At 42.9% G+C, this 15,254-nt stretch overlaps 1 protein-coding gene across 4 annotated transcripts in view; it reads right to left on the bottom strand.

The window, feature by feature from the left end:
- The window catches only part of thap4 (THAP domain containing 4), a 76,546-nt gene that overhangs the window by 35,354 nt on the left and 25,938 nt on the right, over window positions 1–15,254 (bottom strand). For all 4 annotated transcript variants that reach the window (XM_073040586.1, XM_073040587.1, XM_073040585.1 and 1 more), the window contains one exon: window positions 1,440–1,593. In XM_073040586.1, the coding sequence (XP_072896687.1) occupies window positions 1,440–1,558 (119 nt within the window). In that variant the 5' untranslated portion in view covers window positions 1,559–1,593. The remainder of the gene's footprint in view (window positions 1–1,439; window positions 1,594–15,254) is intronic.

The raw sequence follows: 15,254 nt of genomic DNA, 5'->3' as shown, positions 1-15,254 counted from the left end.
GGACGAAATTAAAAGGTACTATATCTACATGTACGTAGTGTTCACAAGAAAACTGATGAATTACCTGCACAGACAGAGGTAGTTGGATAGGATCCAACTGTTATTGCAGAAACTACAGGCCAGAGTGGAGAGCTGAATGTTCAAAAGGTACTTAACATTTAGAAAGGACAAGCAGAAAGAAAAAGGAACTGGGGTAGTGTTATTAACAGAGTATGAAATCTGTCCATCTTGCTCAGCAGATCATGATTGCTGAATATGGAGAGATTCAAGGAATATAGCAGAAAAATGGTACTGAGCTAGATCAGCCACAAATTTGATCAATGAGAGTACAAGCTTTCTGATGTTATATTCTAATCTACAAGTATTAGAAACCTTTCTCAGTTTTATTTTTTTTAATTTAGAGATACAGCGTGGAACAGGCCTTCCAGTTACACCACCGGTAACCTACTGATTAAACCCATAGCTTAACCTTTGATAAACTTCTATAGATGTGTAGTGGAGAGTATATTGACTGGTTACATCACAGCCTGGTATGAAAACACCAACACTCTTAAATGGAAAATTCTACAAGTAGTGGATATGGCCCAGTCCAGCATGGGTAAAGCCCTCCTCACCCCTGTGCACGTTTACACAGAGCGCCATCACAGGAAAGCAACATCCATCATCAAGGACCCTCACCATCCAGGCCATGTTCGCTTGGTGCTCCCATCGGCAAGGTGGTACAGGAGCCTCAGGACGCACACTGCCAGGTTCAGGAATAGTTATTGTTCCTCAGCCAGCAGGCTCTTGAACCAGAGGGGATAACTTCATTCATCCCATCACTGAACTGTTCCCACAACCTATGAACTCACTTTCAAGGACTCTTCATCTCATGTTCGATATTTATTGCTTATTTATTTATTATTATTATTTACTTCTTTTTGCATTTACACAGTTTGTCGTCTTTTGCACACTTGTTAAACGAACAGTTGGTGTGGCCTTTCATTGATTCTATTACTATGGATTTATTGAGAATGCCTGCAAGAAAATTAAGATCAGGGTTATACATGGTTACATAAATGTTCTTTGATAATAAACTTACTTTGAACTTTAATCACTTGACAATTTAGAATAACCAATTAACTTACTAACCGATAAGTCTTTGGCCAATGGGAGGAAACCAGAGCACCCAGAGGAAACCCACGCACACACGGGAAGGAACATACAAACCTGCTTACAGAGGACAATGAAACTGAACTCCTAATTCTGATGTCCTGAGCTATAATAGCATCGTGGTAACTGCTACGCTACTGTAACACCCCATCTTCTGTGCAAAATATCATCAGCACTCCCCTCAAATCCTGGAAATAAAAGTTTAATACTGTAACAAAATCTCCCACAGTGTATAGCAACTGGGCAGAGCTGACATTGTGACTGTGTAAAAAGACATTCTGACTTACGAAATATTCAGCATGGGTTGACCAACGTGCGTGATTTGGACTTCCTCCATGTACTTGAAAGGTTTGATAGTTGGATAGCAACCTTCCCCAGGAGGGTCAGAAATCCAGGTACCCAACATCCAAGAGAGAGGCTCAATGGCTGGGTTCAAATGAACTACAGGAGGAAAACAAAGCAACGAAAACAGTGAGAAGACGTGTCTTTTATGAACTACTGAAGAACAAAATAGAAAAAAAAATGTTAATAGGAGCAGGAGTAGGCCATTTGACCTCTTAATTCTGGTTTACTATTTAATATTAACACGGATAATTTTCTATCACTCCACCATTTCCTACCTTATCCCCATGTCCATTAACATCACTGTCCATCAATCAGTTTTCAATCACTCGTTCCAAAAGGCAATGGAGCGACGATCAGTTTTCAATCACTTGTCCTCCATTGCCTTTTGGAACAAGGGCAGCAAATTTGTGCTGAGCAAAGTGAATCACGACCGTTTCTAGTGATGTTGGTTGAGGGGTAGAAAATACCCCCACCCCCCAACTCTAAAAGAAGTAATTCCATGATTGCAATGGAGAGGCATATAGTTGAAGGGAACAAAGGACACGGTAGACTAGGACTTTATTCATTGGAGAGCAGAAGTAGAGTAACCTTATGGAGCTGTATAAAAATTATGAGTTTCATAGAGAGAGTGAACGTACACAGTCAATTTCTCAGAAAAAGGAAATCAAAAGCTAATGGACATAGATATGAGGTGAGAGGGGAAGGTTTAAAAGGGGCCCATTTCATGCAGAGGGTTATACGTATGTGGAACAAGCTACCAAGGAAGAGTTTGAGTCAGGGACAATATCAACATTAGAAACATGAAGGGTTAGAACAGGGGCTCCCAACCTGAGTCTATGGACTCTTTGGTTAATAGTAGGGGTCTATGACATGTAAATGGTTGGGAACCCCTGGTTTAGGGGGAAATATGGGTCAAATGCAGACAAATGGAACCATCTTAGATAGGCATCTTGGTGAACAAATTGGGCTGAAGTGTCTATTTCCATAACATACAACTCCATGTCTCCAAGGCAAAAACCTGACAAATCATTGTAGTTGCATTATCAGTTCTCTCAAGCTTACTCCCATCAAGTATAGCTCCTGGCTGGAGGGTTGAAACATCCCAAGACCCGTGATTTACTTTCAGCCTGCATATTCTCTCACCCACCCATACCTCAAACTTTGAATTCGTCAGTAACAACTGACCATTCTTGGTATATTTAGAACATCAATTTCCTGCTCTTGTCACAGTTGCATTTTTGGCCCCTCTTAGATGTTCTTGATGCCAAGGGTACCTTACATTCATGTGCCCTACAGGAATATCATGCTTCTGTACTTCCCCATACACAAGTATATAGTCTGTAACCATGGGACCCACTGGCCTTGATGATTGGATGTTGCATTTTTCACCTAGACTTTCAAACGCTCTTTGCCAATCTTTCCAAAAGGGAATAGAAACTCCAAGTTAAACGTGAAGAACTAAAGCTATTTTACTGGGAGAGGATGTCAAAGATGTCATATAACTAACATTTCACAATAGCAGAACTATATTTAAAAATCCACGATCAACTACAGAACCTCAAGTTAGATTGAGCTGACTGGCTTCTTTCCCACTGTATAATCTGTTGTTTCCCTACACTCAGACAACTACTGGGTAGCTACCCCCTTGTTCAGGTAGTAGATATTTTCCCCCATGGCTGGATGGATGCCAGTGTTTTAGCTCTTCTGGGAAGATTAATTCAAGTTGCAGTAGTTACACAGTAAGTCTTCAGCATAACAACTGAGTCTCCCAACCATTTTTATGCTGTGGAGCCCTACCATTAACCAAGGGGTCTGTGGTCCCCAGACTGAGAACCCCAGTTGTAGGGCCTCATCTGCCATCAGATTTCTGAACGGTTCGTGAACCCATGAACACTGCTTCCACCTACTGTTGCTGATTTGTACCACTTATTTGTGTAGTAATTTTTTAACGTCTGGCACAGTACTGCTGCCACAAAGCAACAAACTCCACGACACACACTCAGTGGGCACTTTATTATGCACACCTGCTCGTTAATGAGAATATCTAATCAGCCAATCCTGTGGCAGCACGTTATTGCATGAGAGCATGCAGACGGGGTCAATAAGTTTGTTTGTTGGTCAGACCAAACATCAAGAAATGTGATCTAAGCAACTTTGGTGCCAGACGGGGTGGTTTGAGTATCTTAGAAACTGCTGGTATCCTGGGATTTTCACGCACAGCAGTCTCTGGAGTTTACAGAGAACGGTGTGAGAAACACTAGCAAGTGGCAGTTCTGTCAGTGAAAATACTTTGTTAATGAGAGAGGTCAGAGGAGAATGGCCAGACTGGTTCAAGCTGACAGGAAGGCGACAGTAACTCAAATAACCACATGTTACAAGAGTGATGTGCAGAAGAGCTTCTCTGAATGCACAATATGTTGAACCTTGAAGAGGATTGGATACACAAACAGAAGACTACGAACAGGAGGTACCTAATAAAGTGGACACTGAGTGTACCTCAATGAAAATAAATCTGATTTTATTCTGAGATGTTGCTATATCTAGATTACGCAAATATCTCTTGTACAAACGTGCCCCTACTTCCTCAGAAGGCTAGAAGTTCAGAATATCCTCAATTACCCTCACTAATTGTTTCAGATGCACCATAAAAAGAATCCAGATGCATCACTGCTTGGTATGGTAACTGTTCTGCCCAAGAACACAAGAATCCGCTGCTGTCTGTAAGGAGTTTGTACGTTCTCCCCATGAATGTGTGGGTTTCCTCCAGATGCTCCCGTTTCCAAAGACATATCGGTTGACAGGTTAATTGTCATTGTAAGGTGTCCAACAATTAGGCTAGGGTTAAATTGGGGATGACTGGGTGGTGCGGCTTGAAGGGCCTATTCCACGCTGTATCTCAATAAATAAAATGGAATTGCAGTGGGTTCTGAACACAGCATCGTCTATCAATAACACCAGCCTCCTCTCCATGGACATTTCCCAATGCCTTGGAAAAGCCAACAGAACCCCCTCCCCCCCTCCAATGGGCAGAAGGCACAAATGTTAGAAAACATGTTGCACCAGGCTCAAGGACTGCTTCTACCACGACCACACACCCCCCCCCCCCACCGCCACCGCCCCGTGTTGAAACTCACAAACAGATCGGGGTCATTTCTTAGACTGGAGACTATAGATCATGTGGTGAGTTGTGGGGGTTGCTGCTGTTTGTTATTTATATAAGCGATTTGACCATGATTGTACAGGGCATGGCTAGTAAGCTTACAAATGATACTAAAAATAGGTACAGTACTGTTGTAGATAGTGTAGAACATTATGAAAAGTTGCAGGGAAATCTAGATCAGCTGGGTATGTTCGCTGAGGATTGGCACATGACCTCCACTCCAGATAAATGTGAAGTATTGAATTTTGGAAGATCAAGCCAGGGTAGGTCTTAGTGGTAAGACCTAGTGAGTGTCGTCACATATAGATAAGGTGGTGAAGAAGATGTTTACTATGCCAGACTTCATCAGTCAGGACACTGAGTACAGTAGCCAGAAAATAATGCTGCATTTGAGGTACTGTGTACAGTTTTGGTTAACCATTATAGTAAAGATGGTATTAAATTAGAAAGAGCACAGAAAAGATTTATCAGGTTGTTGCCTGTACTTATGGACAAGGAGATACCCCCCCACCCCCCCAAGGCACACCTTGAGGGGAGATTGTGTAGACTAGGACTTTATCTCTGGAAGAGGGAGATTGAGGGGTGACCTGACAGATATATAAAACTACAAGGGACATAGACAGTGTGAAAGCATGTAATCTCCATCCCTCCAGAAAGGAGGGGTTAAAAACCAAGAGGGCATAATTATGGAGGGGCCACTGCACAGGATCCAAAAAAGCTGCAGTAAGTTGTAAACGCATCCAGCTCCATCATGGGCAATAGCCACCCCGGCATGGAGGACACCTTTAAAAGGCCAGGCCTCAAAAAGCAGCATCCATCAGTAAGGATCCCTATCACACAGGACATGCTGTCTGCTTTTTGCTACCATCGAGGCGGAGGTACAGGAACCTGAAGACACACAACATTTCAGGAACAACTTCTTCCCCTCCACCAACAGATTTCTGAATGGACATCTATAAATTGCTCACTGACACACACACAAAATGCTGGGGGAGCTCAGCAGGCCAGGCTGAGGTTAGTTGACATTATGGGCTGAGACCCTTCAGCTGGACTTGAAGGAAAAAAAGATGGAGTTAGAAGTTGGGGGAGGGGAGGAAGAAACACAAGGTGATATGTGAAACTGGGAGGGGTGAAGCAAAGAGCTGGGAAGTTGATTGGTGAAAGAGATGCAGGGTTGGAGAAGGGGAAAAATCTGATAGGAGAGGACAGAAGGCCATGGGAGAAAGAAAAGGGGAAAGAGAACCAGAGCACAGTGATGGGCAGGTAAGGAGATAAGGTGAGAGAGGGAAAAGGGGATTGGGACCGGTGAAGGAAAGGGGAAGGGGGGGGGCATTACCAGAAGTTGGAGAAATCGAGGTTCATGCCATCAGGTTGGAGGCTACTCAGACAGAATACAGTATAAGGTGTTGTTCTTCCGACCTGAGTGTGGCCTCATTGCAATCTCCCCACCCCCCACCCTTTTAAATCTGACTGCATCTTTTTTTCTCCAGTCCTGATGACGGGTCTCAGCCCAAAATCTCAACTATACTCTTTTCCATAGATGCTGCCTGAATAGCTGAGTTTTTCCAGCATTTTGTGTGTGTTGCTTGGATTTCCAGCATCTGCAGACTTTCTCTTGTTTACAATACTTAACTTTTTTTTTCATTCTTTTGCTCTCTTTTTGCACTACACATTATACATCTTATTTATAACTTATAGTTTTTGAAATTATTATGCATTACAATGTACTGCTGCTGTAAAACAACAAATGTCACTCCATATGCTATGATATTAACCCTGATTCTGATCAGAGGTGAGTGATCTAAAAGGGACATTAGTCTCCGTGCAGAGTGGTACATATTTGGAATGAAATACCAGAAACAGTGGTTGATGGAGGCTACTAAATTACTAAATTGAAGCCATCCAGAGAAGTACATGGACAGGAGTGGTTTGGAGGGCTATGTGGCAATTGCAAGATGGTACTAGTCAGCCAGAAGGTTGTGAATCTGTGGAATTTGTTGCCAAAGGCAGTTGTGGAGGCCAGTTCATTCGGCATCTCAAACAAGCCGACGCCGCTGCGGGTTACCCCCACGGATTCTTATGCTTGTATGACGTGCCCTCCAATCGCTCCAATAATGATGTTCCCCAAAGCTGAAGAAGTGAATTTGATCCTTTATTAGCAAGTAGCAAAAGAATCTTGAAGTGATGAAATAAAGCGGTCTCCAAAAGTGACATCTGTCAGTCCCCAGCTCCAAACTAAACAGCCCAGAACAGAGCACGAATACATAACTTATTCCCTTCACTTTTACACGGCCCCACCCAAGTGACTGACTACCACAATAAAGAAGCAACACAGAATACAATGCTGATGGAAAATGGATGGATGGCTCCAACACTGCAGCCCCCTATTAATTATAATAATTTTAACTACATACCACCAAAACCCCAGAGACATAAAATCTTAACATTTCACACAAATGTCCTTTGTCTGGTAAGCAGTTTATCTTAGATCGTGATCTTCTCTTGACAAACCAGGTTGTTCCTTGACAGCATTCAGGGAAATCGGTTTTGAATTGCTGCTGCCAAAGCTCATTCAAGTGGAAAACTGAAATCCTGTTAACTGTCAGCTGTGACCGATTGGAACCTCTCCTACCACCATGGTCTCCTTTCAATGGTCCATTAACAGTCCAACCCAGCATTGTCCTGATTGCGTAGGGCCAGTCATTAACACTGAAATTCATTTACAATGGGTCCAATACTTTAGGCAGATCCGTCCCTATCAGCAGCTCAATTTCTGGCAAATAAATATGCTTTAGGTGAGACCATTCCTGAAGATCTCTCTGACGAGGAATGTTCCTTTGTAGACAGGCATAGTTTCCTACGTATAGATGTTAGGCAGTTCACACTATCTAAACCAGCCACCCTGAATCCTGAAATGATGAAGGTGCTCACAACCTTCTCCTGACCCATGGCGCGTAAGAGAAATCGTGTTCCTTTTCCTGTCAGGTTGAGCTTGTTCACGAGGCTCACTGTGCAGAACTCTGCTGTACTTCCTTGATCTCAGAAAGCATAAGTAATCACTGTCTTGTTACCTTCTTAGACTTCACCTGAGCTGGAATTACAGGAAGTTTACAATCACGATCACCAGTCGCCGTAAGACCATCAGATACCAGGGCATTATTTACTGCTGTGTTTGATTCTTTCATGGTTCAGTTCGAATCTGCATCAGTGAGTATGAAGAATGCTGCGATGCTTGCCACTGCATACCTTGCATGAAAGATGCTTCGTGCAGTCTTTGCTGACGTGTCAATCAAAGCAGATACCATTTTCCTTTAGGAAGGCAACCTTCTCATTATGAACCCTTTTCTCCAGCTGAGAGCATGAACCCAAATATGTTCACCCTGACAGAGCAGACAAATCCTTTCTTCAGTCCTGGGCTCAGTTTTAGCTTCACTTCTCACTGTAGTGGTAAAGTTGCTTTCTTTAGCTTTAGGATGAATTTGTGACTTAGTTTACCCTTGCTTACTGCAGGTGGTGAAATATTCCGTACTTTTCCATGCATTGGGAGTGTAGAAATCGGGGTTGGAGTCCATGGGACACTCAAAGCTGCTGCGCAGGTTGACTCTGTGGTTAAGAAGGCGTATAGTGCATTGGCCTTCATCGACCGTGGGATTGAGTTTAGGAGCCGAGAAGTAATTTGCAGCTATATAGGACCCTGGTCAGACCCCACTTGGAGTACTGTGCTCAGTTCTGGTCGCCTCTCTACAGGAAGGATCTCTACATAGAAAGGGTGTAGAGGAGATTTACAAGGATGTTACCTGGATTGGGAAACATGCCTTATGAGAAAAAGTTGAGTGAACTCGGCCTTTTCTCCTTGGAGCGACGGAGGATGAGAGGTGACCTGATAGATGTGTCAATCATGTGGATAGTCAGAGGCTTTGTCCCTGGCCTGAAATGGCTAGCATGAGAGGGTACAGTTTTAAGGTGCTTGGAAGTAGGTACAGAGGAGATGTCAGGGGTAAGTTTTTTATGTAGACAGTGGTGAGTGCGTGGAATGGGCTGCTGGCGACGGTGGTGGAGGCGGATACAATAAGATCTTTTAAGAGACTCCTGGTCAGGTATATGGAGCTCAGTAAAGTAGGAGGGCTGTGGGTAGCCCTGGGTAATTTCTAAAGTAAGGACATGTTCCGCACAGCTTTGTGTGCCAAAAGGCCTGTATTATGCTGTAGGTTTTCTATGTTTCTAAATCCTCCCTTGTTTTCTTAAACTCAGCAAGGTTGGTGAAAGTAGCCTCAAGGTTGTGATTATCTAGTAGCTCACAGGGAAGACATCTCCATTTATCCCCAAGCATACAAGGTAACCTCTTTACAACAATCAATATATTAATAGGCCTGTCCAGCTGTCAAATATACCGAACATCTCTCATTGCAGAACAATGGCTTCTAAGAAAAAGAATGAAGAATGTTGTCTTGAAGAGCTTTCCTGTCTTCTGATTTGATATGCAGCCAAAAAACCTCTTTCCATGTAGACCGATGCAAATTTGTGCTCATAACCAAAAGGTGCCCTTTAGATATCCTTCCCCGAGGTTGGACTGCTGGCAACCTTTGACAGTGACCTTCAGTGAAGTGTTCGAGGAAATAGAGACAGTCACCATAGTCGCCAGTCTTGCCTCCAATGTTATTCTTGAAAGTCCTCATAAACAAATGATACTACAATGGATCACAATTGAAAATTTAAATCTCACTTTTAGGTAGAGATGCAATGCGTTGTTACACCACTAAGCTTGTTATTTTCTTTCATGTCCTAATGGCCTCCTGCGCATTATTTAGACTTTAATCATCTGAAAACAGTCATCATACTGTAAATTAATGTCCTCAGAAGCACCTTCTGCTGTTACACATGACATGGGTTCAGTAAGCCTCCCGAGTGAACACCCTGAGCTACCCTTTGGGTCCAAACTCGTAGCTCATAGACATTTGAGGAGCAAATGTATCCACATTGACATTGAGTACATTGGATTTTCTCTGTGCCATGTCAACACAGGAACTCGCAGCATAGAACTGTCCTGCTGGAGCATATTTAACACACATAGCACTTGAAGCCCTTAGCACTTTAACTATGGCCATCTGTGCCGCAATTTCTTCCTGCAACTTAAGCTGCTCCATCCTTCTCCATAGCTGCTCCTTTCCTTTCTATAGCAGTTCTTCCATCTGCTTGTCTTGCTCTTCCAACGCATGTTTGTCTTTCAATAATTGTTGTCATGTGAATAACACAGCTAAATGAGCCTCCATTTTAATGCATGCAAGGAAGGTATCAAACGCTCTGTCTTTAGGGTGCACGTCATCCTGAAAATCAGCCACAGCATGCTCTATGGCTTTATAAATATTTTCATTTATCTAGCAATTTGCCCTTCAATATTCCATATTTGTTTCAACCATTGTTTGGCCTCTGCTGTGATTGTATTAATAAGCGTATCAATATTTGCAAAGCTTTCAATTTGTTTATTTTGCTCTGAGATTGGTATTAAAGACAACAGCAAGTAATGTTGCTTAGCAACATCTTCACAAAGATTTTTCAAATCATCCGAATGAGATTGCAGTAGCTGTAAAAGACTTCTAATTAATGGTATTAAATATTTAACTTTAATATTATTATAGTCCTTTCAAATGCTGTCAATTCTAGCTGCCAAGGTTTTCCCAGCAAGTTTAATTTCTTTTTTAGTATTTACTTCAAGGTCACTGCTTCCAGCTTGAATCATGAATTAAGTGCATGAACCAGAGAAAACAAATGTCAGCACTCAAAGTATTTCAGGATTTCAACAGAACCAAGCTCCGAACTCTTAGGCAAACACCAAAGGTAGAGCCAGTCAGATTACAGTCAGTGATGACCATTCCAAACGGTGTTCCAAGCCCAAAAACACTGCACAAAGCAACAAAAGGTCGTTACTTGCCACAAGCATCTAACGTCACAGACAAGTCTGATTGCTGATTTTGTTTCAAATTACTGTTGAAATCTTTTGTTGACAGAATTTAACAACTATTCTAAGAAACCAATGTCACTGCTGGTGGTCCCCTCGGGGTGTTGTCCTCGTGTAACACAACCTCCGATCAATCCAGTAATGATGTTCCATAAAGTTGAAGAAATGCATTTGATACTTTATTAGCAACTAGCAAAACAAACAATCGTGAAGTGATGCAGTTCAGCACAACAAAGTGCAAATTAAGCAGCCACCAAAAGATATGACCCTCTTCGGTCCTCAACTCCAAACTAAACTGCCCAGAATAAGACACAAATATGTAACCTATTCCCCTCGTTTTACCACTCCCCCCATTCACAAGACTAGTTACCATAACATACATAATAAACACACAACACAGAATACAATGCAGATAGAAAACTGATGCATGGCTCCTACAGGATGTATTTAAAGTGGAGGTCGATAGGTTCTTGATTAGTCAGGGCATGAAAGTTACGGGGAGAAGGCAGGAGATTGGGACTGAGAGGGAAAAGCAAGGTGGCATGCCTGAATGTCTATCGACCTGTGGCTCTGACATCAATTGCTATGAAGTGCTTCGAGTGATTGGTTATGGCACACATCAACCATAGCCTACCGGTCAACCTTGACACTTTGCAATTCGCCTACCGGAGCAACAGGTCAACAGCAGATGCCATCTCTCTGGCACTACTTTCCTCCTTAGAACACCTGGAGAATAAAGATGCATATGTAAGGCTCCTTTTCATTGACTACAGCTCTGCCTTTAATACCATCATTCCAAATAAACTGATTCCTAAGCTCTGGAACCTGGGTCTTAGCACTCAGATCTGCAGCTGGATCTTCAACTTCCTCACAGACAGGACCCAGGCTGTAAAGATAGGGGACAAGCTCTCCTCTACAATCACTCTGAGCACCAGTGCCCCACAAGGCTGTATACTCAGCCCCCTGCTGTACTCACTGTACACCCATGATTGTGTGGCCAAGTTTCCATCAAACTCAATATATAAGTTTGCTGATGACATCACAATTGTAGGCTGTATCTTGGGTAATGATGAGTCGGAGTACAGAGAGGAAATTAAGAACCTGGTGGCATGGTGCAAAGACAATAACCTATCCCTCAATGTCAGCATGACAAAGGAATTGGTTGTTGACTTCAGAAGGAGTAGCGGACCGCACGACCCCATCTACATCGGTGGTGCACAGGTGGAACAGGTCAAAAGCTTTAAGTTCCTCAGTGTGAATATCACCAATGACCTGAGTTGGTCTAACCAAGCAGAGTCCACTGCCAAGAAGGCCCACCCCCGCGCCTTTACTTTCTGAGAAAGCTGAAGAAATTTGGCCTGTACCCTAAAGCCCTCACTAATTTTTATAGATGCACCGTAGAAAGCATTCTTCTAGGGTGCATCACAACCTGGTATGGAAGTTGTCCTGTCAAAGACCAGAAGAAGCTGCAGAAGATCGTGAACATAGCTCAGCACATCACACAAACCATTCTTCCATCCTTGGACTCACTTTACACCGCATGCTGTCGGAGCAGTGCTGCCAGGATAATCAAGGACATGACCCACCCAGCCAACACACTTTTTGTCCCTCTTCCCTCCGGGAGAATGTTCAGGAGCTTGAAGATTCGTATGGCCAGATTTGGGAACAGCTTCTTTCCAACTGTGATAAGACTGCTGAATGGATCCTGAACCGGATCTGGGCCGTACCTTCCAAATATCTGGACCTGACTTGCATTACCTTACTTTCCCTTTTCTATTTTCTAATTATGATTTATAATTTAAATTTTTATTATATTTACTTTGATTTGTACTCCAGGGAGCATGAAGCACAGAATCAAATATCGCTGTGATGATTATACGCTCTAGTATCAATTGTTTGGTGACAATAAAGTAAAGTAAAATGGATCAGCCATGATGAAATGGCAGAGTAGACCCGATGGGCTGAATGGCCTAATTCTGCTCCTATGTCTTACATCACACAAATGTGAAGATCATCTTCTATAAATGGTGGTGAGGAGATCCCCATTGTCACATCAATGTGAAATTTCTGGACTTGGAGCAGAGTCTTCCTGATATTTTCCACATACATTGACCTCCATCATCATCATAAAAAAGATCAGACTCTCCTTCTCGCTTAACCCCCCTCCCTATTACTGATTTTAATTGCCCACCATTCACATCTGAATGGGGCAGAAATGCAGAGCTTTGACCTGATCCATGGGTGATTGCCTTGGATGTTTCTCTTGTGATCGCGAGACCCCGTAAGACACTGCAGGCCTGTTGCCTTGTTTGGTGGTGACAGAGGCGGCATGGGTGCTGCATAGTCTCGGCTGTAGCACTAGGCCGCAAGCCGTGGGCTTGCCTGCTGCTGCAGTCCAGGTGAAGAGACGCCAGATGAAGGGTAGCATGGCATCCATGCTCAGTTGGGGCTAGCCTCTCCCATCAGTGCTGCCCTCCAGTGTTCAATCAGTGGAATGACAGGCTGGGTCACCGGGAACTGTTGCGTGACACGTCGCTCAGGGACTTTAACAATACACGTGTCTTTTTGCTTGCTATTTTGAATGTGCTGTACATGTTTTGCACCTTGGCCCCAGAGGAATGCTGTTTTGTTTGGCTGTATCCATGTATGGTTGAATGGTAATTACACTTGATTTGATTTGGTCATTGTACAAATCACATAGTTGGTTAAAGCACGCTGCTTCCATTGAAGACCACGCATGCAATCCTGCTTTGTAGCTTCACATATCGATTTGCCATATTTAGGTATACCTAGTACTGCTGTAATTTGCTCTTCTACACACCTTAAAACAGTTTTAGTATCTTCATCTGTTTGTAACATCATGGCCTACACTTCAGGGAAATGCCACTGCTATTGATTTCCAGAGCTTACTTGATGCATTATCCCCACAGCTGTCATTAAGGCAATGTTCCTCTGCCAATGGTAACAGACACATTCCCTTGCAGAAACAATCCCCAAGCTCTCGAGGCATACATTTTCCTCACATGCAAAACAACAAGACTACTTCTTACTGTAATCAAGATGAGCCAATGCACTGTAATGCAAAACCAAGTACAAGAAAACAACATCTGCTTGCCCAAGGGTACAGAGAGAAGACCAGGAAAGTCATTCATTCCTTTGGTAAGACAGCATTGAGACAGTTGTCCTAGAAACCAACCAAGTAGCACAAGTACTGGTTCATTATTCAATGGGCATAGATTCTTTTGCATTGACCTGAAGTTACAACAGGTCTTTCCATTACAAATTTGTATTTGTTCTCTACTCCCAGGCCCACCCCACCAGGTTTCTCAAATAAAAAAATCTGACCTTTCAATTCCCAGGAAACTGTTAATTCCAGCTCTCCCTCAACAAGTGCTACCTGACCAAAACATTAAGCATTTTTTTCCTGTTTCAGAATTCTAGCATCTGCAGTGTTTTGACAAAGTATGTCAGACAAAACTACACACTTGCAGAAAACTCACGTAATTTAGTCAATTCAAACTGTTGCTAAATGCTCCAAATCGAACAAGATGTCATAGAAATGGGCAATTTCCATAAGTTATCATTCAATTTAGATTTTTAGAATAAACAAACCAGCTACATTTTACACTAAGACAATGGGATAATTACCAGGTAACCTGGTCTGGTATTGCAGGATAAATTCTGGCCAATTTACTAGGAATAAATGTTTTATTGTTGGAAACAGTAAAAGAGGACTTTTTAATGTCCAAGAGCAGAGTTCAGGGTTCATCCTTTCTGAGACACAGTATCCCACAGTATCACAGGGGCCCCTCAATTTTTGCTTGTACCACCAACCAAGAAAAAGTATATCATTTAATCACTTAATCCAGAGATTCCAAACCTGGGGTCCACAGACCTCTTGGTTAATGGTAAAGCTCCATGGCATTAAAAGGGTTGGGAATCTATGCTAGCATTGAGAAGACAATTCTTGGTCAGTCAAATCCTTCCTGCACAGCCAGACCCTCATTCTCATTGCATGCTGCTCTTGAATGGCTGTGATGTTGATCAGACGCTGGTCCACCTTTTCTTGGTCTGTGCATTTGCCAAGAGGGGTTCAAAGGATTGTTACTGAAGTTTGTCCTGAGCAGCTGCACAATGGAGGGGTATTGAGGACTCTGATCGGTGGGCTGTTTACAGCAGTGCACATCAAGACAAACATCAAATGGTCATCAACTCAATAAAAGATGCACTTTGGTCTGCCCCAAACCTGTTGAGTCTTCCAGTGCCAAGAGAGGCCTGCAAACAAATGCTGCTGACTGCAGAGTGCAGGAATAATGACATCCGGTGCAACCACTGCATTGGCTTTTTGGGGAAGGATCATCACGCAGGGTCCTGCTGACACTGGGCACCAAGGGCTGGGCCATGTAACAGTCACCCAGATGCCTCACAGCTGCACTATGGATGCAATCTGAGTGACATAATTGAAGCAAAGGACAGACATGTCCAGATTGTATAGACTGATAAAGTATATTTTTGAAATTAAAATTTATGGCATACATTGCATCAGTAGATTTTGATCTAATCACAAACAGTTCATTTTCCCCTTTTCCATCCTCCCCTCTTTTCCTTCGCTACATCGACGACTGCATTGGCGCTGCCTCC

This window comes from Hemitrygon akajei, chromosome 3 (genome assembly GCF_048418815.1).
Source record: "Hemitrygon akajei chromosome 3, sHemAka1.3, whole genome shotgun sequence".
Lineage (NCBI taxonomy): Eukaryota > Metazoa > Chordata > Chondrichthyes > Myliobatiformes > Dasyatidae > Hemitrygon > Hemitrygon akajei.
This window is presented reverse-complemented; position numbering and strand designations above follow the sequence as displayed.